The 10592-nt window shown below is 42.3% G+C and overlaps 1 protein-coding gene across 1 annotated transcript; it reads right to left on the reverse strand.

The window, feature by feature from the left end:
• Window positions 1–5953: 5953 nt before the first annotated feature.
• On the reverse strand, window positions 5954–10056 carry LOC119849794 (protein p13 MTCP-1-like). The gene is made up of 4 exons (XM_038387012.2): window positions 9732–10056; window positions 7229–7419; window positions 6919–7104; window positions 5954–6337 (listed from the first exon to the last, which is right to left on the reverse strand). Exons 2-4 carry the CDS (start codon window positions 7379–7381, stop codon window positions 6293–6295), a joined length of 384 nt encoding a protein of 127 aa, XP_038242940.2. The 5' UTR covers window positions 7382–7419; window positions 9732–10056; the 3' UTR covers window positions 5954–6292.
• Window positions 10057–10592: the final 536 nt, after the last annotated feature.

The raw sequence follows: 10592 nt of genomic DNA on the forward strand, positions 1-10592 counted from the left end.
TGGCTTCTTTGTTTCTTCAGTTGGATTATGTTTTCTTTAGTGAAATATTTCTTGCTGTCAGTACTCAGAGAAGCTGTGTTACTTTATTTGGTGACATGAGTGGCTCCAGCCCACAGCAGTAGGCAACTAATGATTTCACAGAAGAAACATTCTTCATCAAGCTCACCTTTCCTGGATACTGAGTTATTTAAATTGGAACTCTCTTCAGCAGAATTGGTCTCTACTGTCAGCAACAATGAAATCTGTCTTTTTTTTTTCCTGCTTTTTTGTCAGATTGCAAGAACATGCCCTTTGAGAAGACCTTTGTCTGAGGATGGGGTCTCTTGCAAACTCAAACAACCCTTGTTTCCATATAATCTCAACTGCAATAGCTGTCATGCTAGGGCACTTTATAGTTTAACTGACTTGATTTCACAGGCACTTATTCGATGCCTCCTCTGGTGATAGCGCCAGAGCAACAGACGCTGGCAATGTGCCCATGTGCATTGATGGCAATTGCTATCATATCTCTAGGTACCCATACTCTGCTCCTTTCCTAGTTTTGATACACTCAAGGCTTCAATCCTGCGGTCCTTATGTGGGCGACACTCCCATTGCCCTCACTTAAGATGCCTGGACTTAAAATGATCAGAGACAGATACTGAAGGAAAAATGACAGCCAGAAGTTTAGTTAAGAAGTGGTAGGGGAGAATGTTGGATTTCATATGCAATAATCTAGTTTAGATCAAAGCGAGAACATGGCCGAAGTCTGCTCAAGCTTTGCTCACAATCCCAGTGTAACCAATGGCTCTGCTTAATGATCAGTAGTAGAGCAGTTAAATATTGGCATCAACATTGTCATCATTAGGTTTCACCATTCTCATATCATTTAAAAGAATAACAGTACCATCATCAGGCAGTCTGTCTCTCTGCACACTGAGGCAGACAAGCACTATATCAAGACATTCTGGAAGGTTTTCTTCATTTCTCTTTATCATGGTTCCATCTGAAGAATCCGAAACACAGGATTCATCCTACATAGTTTCTTTCCAAATGCTGATTTATGCTACTATTCTTGAAAAATAAATATTAAGGAGGCACATGGCTTTCGGTGAGATTCATAGTATAAAGACCAGTAGAGAAGCAGTACCTCTTTTAGACTATGTCTGCACAGGAACTGGAGGTGAAATTTCTAACTGGGATAGACATACATGTAAGCTGTGAAGGAGCTAGCACACTAAAAATAGAAGTGTAGCTGTGGTGGAATGGGCTATCCACCCCATATGTACCTAAGGTCTTGGATGGGATTGTACTGGGGACAGTTAGGTCTTCCCTTGCACTGCTGCGGCTATGCTTCTGTTTTTAGCATGGTAGTTCAATCTGAGCTAGCATTGGTATGTCTCTCCGAGCTGGAAGTTACTCCTCTAGCTCTAGTGTAGACAGTACTAGGTAGGCTTGTATCTAGGCAGCTAACCCATGCCACTGAAGCTTCACTGCTAAAGGAGCTTGATCCAAGCTAGCCCACGAATGGCTACATATGCTGCAATTGCATCTCCCAATTTTCAGTGTAGATTTACCTCCATAGGGTACATGCTCCTCATTTTTTTCACAGAATGAATCCTCAAAGCAAGACCTTTGAGGGTATGTAGACATGTATCTTATGTCTAAACAGCCAGCAGCAGCAAGCCTCCAAGCCCAGGTCAACAGACTCGGGGGTTTGTGCCATCATGCTAAAAATAACTGTATCCACAGTGTTTTTAAGTTGCAGCTCAGGCTCTGAAGCCCATCCTTCCCTAGGCTTCAGAGCCCAAGCTACAGTGTCTACACAGCTATTTTTAGTGCTGCGGTGTGAGACAGGCTTAGAGGCTTGCTGCCACAGGCTGTATAGACATACCCTCAGGCAAAAGCACACTCAAAGTACAGTAGTTTGATATTCTAGGTTAAGAACCTTGACAATGACCCTCTAAATATATTGACTATGATATGTTACACTCATAGACCCAGGGCTGTTTTAAAACCAGAGAGATGTATTACAGTAGAATAAAAAACAAACAAAAAACCCCCCCAAACACAGCTTGCATGAGTCCCAGTGCAGGAGCATCTTCCAATAACACTACAAACTCTACTGCAATCACACCCTGGTTCACCAGGATGTGGCCCTTTTGACCCCTTCCGCAGAAATCTAATCCTTAAAGAGACAGGACACAGGAAAATAACCCTGCTCCTCCAGCCTGGTCTTAAACAAAAAATTTGTATTTACATTAAAATACTCTAGCATACATACATATTAACTTATGAGTTTTACAAAAACATCATTTCTATTTTACAATCTGCACTGCCATATTACACAGCCCAGTGACGCAACTCTTTTTAAAATTAAAATTGTATTGCATTAAAAAATAAGGTAACACCAACAAAGATGAAGATGTTTAGCTTGTATATAGTACGCTACTCCTGTAAATCTCAAAACACTTTACAAAGGTTGTTTATTATTATCCCCAGCTGACCTAAAATCTCCCTCACAAAAATTCGGCTTTGATGTCTAACCCTGAAAACCCTGCTTTGAGGCATTCCTTGCCTTAGGAGGAAAAGGATGATCAAATAAGATCGGGCTTTCAATCATTATGTGACACAGCAGTATCATGTCTGATCCCTTCAGTCAGATTTTTTTTTTCATATAATTATTTCCAGGGAAGAGAAAAATCTGTTATTTCTTTGTATCACTAGAGCCAGAAGCAGCAGCGTTTTGAGGCATCCACTATTAATACAGGGATCTAAGGAATATGGAAGAATGGAAAGTAAATCAAATAGATCAAGGTAGCTAAATGGCATAATTTCAGATGAATATAGGATCCTACTATACTGATTACAGTCAGACTATGGCTGTTGCACAGCCCTCCACATGACTTTTACAGTCTGGCATTTTTACTGTCTGGGATTTATAAAAGTGAAAATCTAGTCATTTCAACATCAAGGCTAAATTTTCAAAATTAGAGAACTCCTGTACCTGTAAAAATTGTATTTGTATGTACAAATATTCACAGCAGTTATGGTAGACTACAATCTATTTCATAGCATAATGATAAACTCCCTATGAGCCAATCACAAGCTAAAATGACCAGCACTGTATAAGCCCCACTGAAATTTGTACATCCACATTTGAGTAACTGCATGTGCAAACAGATACTCATATGTGCATGTACGTATAGCCACTGGTCAGTGAGCATTATGCATTCCCCTCTGTGTTTTATCCACAGACAATGTGAGGTCCCAACTATGGTTCTTCAGCACAAGGTGTAGTGATTCCTGCTTGTAGTGGTCTGTCTCTGGTTCATAACATGATGCTGGCCAAAATGGCAGACATCGCAAGTGAATAAAGGGTCTGGTTGTGAGACCGCAGCAGCATGCACCTCCATGTTTTTGCATATGTATCTGTTGTGGCCAGTACTACATATATGGCCTTTTGAAAAGAAACTTATCAAATCTAGTGACATCAAATATAAACCAAGTTTTAAGTTTCAAAATGGCATTTTCATATATGTTGACCTCTTCCCCTTCAAATGATAACAAAAGTGTGTTCACTGCTGGGCGCCTAAAGGATTTTTTGGCTGGAAAGATTACAGAAACAACATATCTGTATGCTCCCCTCCAGGTCTCTCTGCAGTGTTCCTGGGCCTGATTCAGCAAGCTATATAAGCATGAGTAGCCCCATTAAAGTTAATAGCTTACTCAAGTTCTTTAGGTTCGCTATGTACTTAAGTAACTTGCTGAACTGGGAGCCCTTTGAGGCAGCAGTGTATTGAAATTTACAGGAATCTCTGAAAACCTAACAGAGAATTCCAGTGTGTTGGGACCATAAGACGACTAGAATAAGAATGAAGAAAAATGTCCTGCACATGTACACCTTGTGATCCAGACCAAAACTCTGGTTATCCTTACACTAGTTTCAGGGTTTTTCACGATATGCCTGTTAGTTTTACAAGACACATTTAGTCCTGGTTTATCTAGCCCCTGTAAATTGGATACGTGAAGAAGCTGCTGTCCAGACGAGCACTAAAAATGACAGCAAACTGAGTGAACCAACTTGCATTTCAAAGCCTTCTTTTCTATAAGGCCTGCCACCTTTTTACCTAGTCTTATCCTTCCACAAGGCCTTCCAATGAGCCCCACTCTGTATAAGAGTCCCCAGGTCAGCCCTCCTTCACATCTTGTTTTGATGTCAAATTTACAGTGCAGCAAGAAACAGTGAGGAAATTTACCATAGTAGGGAAGGGTAGGCAAACTCTCCCCCATTTTTCTCTCCCAGTCTCTTTTATAAGAAGACTTTACCACCACGATCTTTCCCTGCCAGTGCACTCGTTGAGATAACTGTCATTATTTTTTGTTTTGAAAATAATGTGGTCATCCTTAACAAGATCAGGTCTTTAGTGTGATCTGTTTTGTTGACCATTTTAAATAAACATCTCTACACAGTCATGAACCACAATATCTGGATAGGTTATTACCCCCCCCTCCCCAAATGTGCTGTTTTTTTTTGTTTTAAGCTAACTTGAGAACATCAGAGGTTTATCTTTTAGCAATGTATAGTGTTGCACTCAGATGTTCCAATATTGCTCTCACAACACTGTAAAACAGGAGGAGCTCCACTGACTCAGTGGAGTCATTCTAATATAAAATTGGCATGGGAAGCTCAGGCTCTGAGTATCTTCAGTAATAAAGATGAGACTGACAGAACTGATCTGGCCCGAAAACTCACTTTTACAAAAAAGAAAAAAAAAATCTTGCAAGCCTTGGGAAATCTTAATTACATTTCAGCCCCCGCTGGCTTCTCCTAGAATAGATTTTCTATTAGTCATGGGATTTAAGGCATGTGGCATGTCAAGGGTGGGGATGGTCCTGCCACCTGAGAAATGTCATAAAGCTACAGCATGCAAGAGCAGCCTATGATTGATTTAGGCCTGGTCTACACTAGAAAATTAGGTCATCATAACCACATCACTCAGGAGTGTGAAACATCCACACTCCCAAGCAGCACAGTCAAGGCAACCCAAGTCCCCAGGAACATAGTGTTAGATTGATGGAAGCAATTTTCAGTTGATCTAGTTACTGCCTCTCAGGGAAATGGATTACCTATGCCCATGGGAGAATCCCTCTTATCAGCATAGCTAATGTCTACACTGAAGGGCTACAGTAGCAGCCCTGTAGTATTTTAAGTATGGACAAGTCCTTAGAGACTAGCATAGTCTCTAGTTCTTATGTTCTTTGAAGAAACTTAGAGACCTGCTAGTCTACCTTATTTAAAAAAAAATAAGGTCAGATATGCTGCCCTATTCCCTCCCACTTGTGAAGGAGATAAATGAAGGAACAGTAAGCAGTAAAGAACATGTTTTCTTAATTGTGCTGTAACCTGCCTTTCTACTGAGGCCCTTGCCACTGCATGCCACATGAAGCAGATGCCATATGAATTGTTATAATGTGCAGATGCATTTTTATTCAGAAATGGTACACACATAGCTGAAAATATATGGCACATGTATTTGATTTTGTATGTGCTACACTACCAGCTGCAAACAGAGTTTTGGGATGATCTCCTGAGAGGGGAGCACAGAAAGGGAGTGTTCTTGTCTATACTAGAGAATGTTGATGTTGTAACATACTTTACATGCCCACCCACACGACTGCTGCCAGTGATTGTACAGGCAGTTGCAACTGTAATGAGCATGGTAGCATAAGACTAACCACTGTGTTATCCACCAGTCTTATTGGTTCACTTGCTGTCTAGGCTAGCCACTGCTCTACCAGCTCAATTGGTCCTCCAACTGATATCTCGGAATGGCAGACCACCCTTAAGAGATCTGTCAAGCTCACTTGACCTGTTATAACACAGCTTCAAAAGAAGCAGAGACTGTCCTCTACAGTTTTCTAGCTTTGCTTCCTTCCCACCTTGGATCCCCTCAATAATGAACAAGATATCTAAACAGGCCAAAAAAAGATTTTTATTTGTAACTCCCCAAAAAAGGGCTTTCATTTTGTGATCAATGGAATAAAGTGCTACATCTTCACCATTTTTAGGAAGGTCCTGTTACATTTTTAATAAACATTTTATAACACAACAGGTTTATATTAATACTGCATTACTGAACTTTTTTTAAAAAAATGCATCTTCCTTTTATCCTTGTTCATGTCGCCTTGTTTAAAGAAAAAAAAATGAGAGAAAGAAAAAAAAAGTTAGAAGTATATATATTTAAAACTCTCAAACCAGGCCTGCTCCCAAGAAGTGCTGCCAGCCTCAGGTATTTACTTTGCTATGGCCTCAGCTGTGTAGTTGGCGGAGAAGCATCTCTGGGACACCAGAGACCTGAAAGAGGAAAGAAAAGAAGAAGAAGAAAAAAAAAGTAGTGAGATGTATAATGGGCAAGCAACGTTGTCTAACAACCACCTGGTTAGCAGGGAGGGAAATGGCTAAGAAGAAGGGTTCAGTGAGCTAGGGCCCAGTCCCCAGTGTGCTTTGGGAGGGTTAGCCATTGTGCCTGCAAGGCAACCCACTGACTTCAGTGGGACTTGTGACTGCCCATGTGGAACTCATTGCGTGATGGGGACTCACTGCTGCTTGTTAAGCCACCTGATGACAGGTTGGAGACACCTGCAGACAGCTCAGGGCTAGAGGGAGTGAGAGTATGGAATAGGCAGGGTGAGGGCACAAACTCTGAATAAATACAAACCTGAGGAGAAGGCAAAAGCTTATGCTGGGAGGATTTCTTCTATGGCTGTATTAGGGATCTTTTTGATATTAAAACCAGAGCCAATAGAGGTGACAATTGTTTGGAGAGGGGTTGAACAAACAGCCCTGGGTTGCAGGAAGACTAGGGAGATAACTGCACATTTATTCATGGTAATACTCTCTAGCTACCTGCCCTCCCTGTGGAACCTTTAACTTACCACCTGATGGCTCTCCAGCCACCATTCATCTTCTCCTATCCCCCCAGCTGCACGGTAGAGCCCACAAGGGCACCACTGCCACAGATGGGGTAGGGGTGAGAGGGGGAACTGACTCCGGGTCCAGGAATCCCCCAGAGGGACCTGCTCAGCCCGCACCCTGGCCCGCAGGATGCCCGTCTCTAGATCCTAGGGAAGCAAATGTAAGAGAGAAAGAAAGCGCTAGTACAACTGGAAAACATAAACCCATGAAACACACAAAATATCAAGGGCAAAACAAAGGAAGAGCTGCATGGCAGAGCAACTGACTTACTTTTCTGAGCACAGCCACCCACATGTGGCCCTGCTCATCATGGTATACTCCTGGACACCAGGCCCATAGTCGGTTAGGAAGAGGAATAGCCTGCATACTGTCCTCTCCCTTGCCACAAAAAATAGTGTGAGAGTGTTTCCTCCAGGTGCACATGCTCAGAAGCTCAGGCAGGGCAAAAAGCAACCATTAGACTAAACCATTGGGACCAGCCACCAAAGGATTATAAACAAAATGAATATAATTATTATTACACATAAACATAACATGATGCTGTATCTGTGCAACATATTATAGAACAGGGGTATCCAAAGCAATGAGGCAAGACCACACTGTACAAAATACAAAAAACTTTAATGCAGACACCCCCCACTCCCAGCAGTGGCTGCTTCCCTTGGAGCCAACCACAGGTGATTCCACCCCCTTCAAGGATACTGTCTTTCAGATTTCCCACCCCCCAAACTCCACCCACTGCAAACCCTGTCTAAAATATAGCATACATTGCTATATTGCATGTGTAGCAAGAGTTAATCATTGTAATTGTTTTAAATGTTGTCATGAAGAGTGTAACAAGATTCAATATATTCTATGCATGTGTTCGTAGCCTTTTCTTAAATTTTAGACAAAGCTGGTTGAAATGCTAGAGCTGTGCATTTCCACGCCGTCTCTTTATATTTGGGACTTTGCTCCCAGATCAGCAGCACAGCTTTGGGGAGAAGGAAACATGCATTGCGTTGCTGGGGTTTGAGTTCCGTGTAATGCAGTTGCCAGCCAATGGGAGCTGTGGGGGCAGTGTGTAGAGTCCCCTGGCTGCCCCTACGCATAGGAGGCAGAGGGGGGCCGTGCTGCTGCTTCTGGGAGCCGTGCAGAGCCCTGGTATGCACGGAATGGGGCAAGCTCCCAACCCTGCTCCCCGGCTGGCGCTCAAGGACTGGATTAAAACGTCTGAAGGGCCAGATGTGGTCCCCGGGCTGTAGTTTTCCCACCCCTGCTGTAATGCATCTATAGTGGTGAGCTATGTTTTCTTCATCCTTACCGCTATTGAAACCCTTTGAAGTTAAAACTTAATTGTAACCATTCGTAGCGATGGCATAAAGTTTGAAGAGCAATCTCAAGACTAATAGTCACAGACACTTGGCTTGTGTGAAACTGAGTTTGTTGGTCTGAGCAAAAAACCCTAGCACACAGTTGTACATCATATGATTGTAAAGAGGAATACATTCAGATTGAGTTTAGCACCCTGAAAAATGATTACTGCATAAAGTGAAAACTAACAAAAAGTAAAGAGTTGTATTTTGTTTAGAACTGAAGCTGAGTAAAGCTTCTAGGAAACATGTTGTGATCTTTCAAGGCAACTAATTTAGGCCCTGATCCTGCAAAGAATTCTGCAGTTGCATGGAGTCTCCCTGATGTTAATAGGGCATGGTTCAGCTTGCTGGATCTGGATTCTAAACAGTAACTTTCACAAATGTTTTCTCCACCATTATACAAATGTCTGCTTGTTTAATATGTTTGTGTGTGAGACTAGTCAGGTTACCTAGAATTTGTACTGTTGTGTTTAACTAAACAAAGTTGTTCTTTGCTGCTGGGGTTTGAGCTCCCTGATGTGTGTTTTGAATTTGCTAGTGTGTTAATAAAGTGTACCTGATTAAACAACACCCTGATGGCTGCTGTGTAACTGTGCCACCAATTATGGGATAAGTAACCACCATGGAGTGCTACTGCAATACCTAACTGCTGGTAATGTACACAGAGCATTGGCATGCTTGAAACAGGTTGGCTGTTTACATCCATTTATGGTAGCGCAATCTGATTGACTCAATTTTCTAGTATAGATGCAACCAAAGAGAGGTCATCTGGCTGTTTCTTTCTCTGCCATGGCCTCAGTGCTTGAACTACAATTGCTACTCTTACTTTCTTCTATGACACTTTAATCCCAGTTTTCAAGTGTAATAGCTTTAACTCTTAGGACAATATCATATTCCAAGTGGTTACTCAACAAGGGAAAAAAGAGTGGGGTTTTGGGATGAGTTAATTCTGACCCAATCTGCTGCCTTATAATAATACTTACATTGTGTATCTCAAAGCGCTTTGCAAAGAAAATCAATATTATTATCCCTATTTTACTGATGGGGAAACTGAGGCACAGAGAGACATCATTTGCCCAAGCTCATTTAACAGGCTAGTATCAAAGCTGTGAATAGAACCCCGGTCTCTTGAGTCCTCGTGCAGAGCTCTAGCCACTAGATCACACTGCTTCCCTAGCCTATGTTCTTCTGATGACTAGCCTCTATCTACTGTTCAGCTCTGACTGCTCTTTCAGCCTGGGCACCAGGAGGAGGGAGGGAGGTTTCGCTGAGATTGGGCAGACTGGCAGGCAGAGAGCAACATAGAGACAAGTGGCAGGGAGATCTGGTATTCAGATAGGGGTAAGGGAAGGAACTTAGTGAGAACAAGATGTATATAGTCATAAAATTATTAAGCCTTTGTTTTCTGTGTAACTCACCTTCAGACTTATAAGAACTCGGTCTGCTTGAGGAGACAGTAGCTGTATCTTTCTCATAATTGCTCTAGCCCAGAGGTATCAAACTCATTGGGTACAAGGGATCGAATTCCATGTTAAATTATGGGTCAGGGTATAAATTTAGGAGTACATATGCTCCAGCACAGAGGTTCACAGAGAGATCAACACAGTGGGAAATATGCTGCCCTGTAAGGTCACTGCTATCTCTGCTCTTCTCTTCTTTCCTTCTTCCATCCTCCTTCCGTTCTCTGTTGCTCTCCCAACTTCTTTCGCTGTTCTTTTCACTGCATTTCCTTCTCTGAAGCAGCTTGTAATTGCCTGTGGGCCGTGCTCCTAACCTCTTCCCCATTGCACCTGCTAAACTGATCAGCACTGACATGGTTAATGTTAACAGTGAAATATCATCAGGGAGTTTAGCCCTGATGTCCCAGTGAAATTAATAGGGCACGGGAGAGTTCACACTGCTGTCACGGTTTCAGACTGTCTGCACATTCAGGCAGACATCGCTGCATCAGTTATGGAGCTCAGTTCACATTTGGAAGCTTTTCTTTGCAACTAGGAAGATTACAAACTTACTTTTTTATAAAATGAAATGAAAGCAGAGACTCTAGGCACTCAGACTATGTCCTGAAGGCCACATAAACATATCAAGTGGGCCAGATGTGGCCCACCATGGTGAAGGCGGATAGAGAGAAGGACACACTGTACTTTTTTCTCGGGACTTGACTTTTCTTTTTTGTTGGTTTCTTCACTGTAACCCTAAAAGTAATTCAGACTGGATACACCTGTATGGAAAAACACAGCAGCAGAGGACCTGTCCGTTTGAGAAGGAGATGGGGGGGG

This window comes from Dermochelys coriacea, chromosome 1 (assembly GCF_009764565.3).
Source record: "Dermochelys coriacea isolate rDerCor1 chromosome 1, rDerCor1.pri.v4, whole genome shotgun sequence".
Lineage (NCBI taxonomy): Eukaryota > Metazoa > Chordata > Testudines > Dermochelyidae > Dermochelys > Dermochelys coriacea.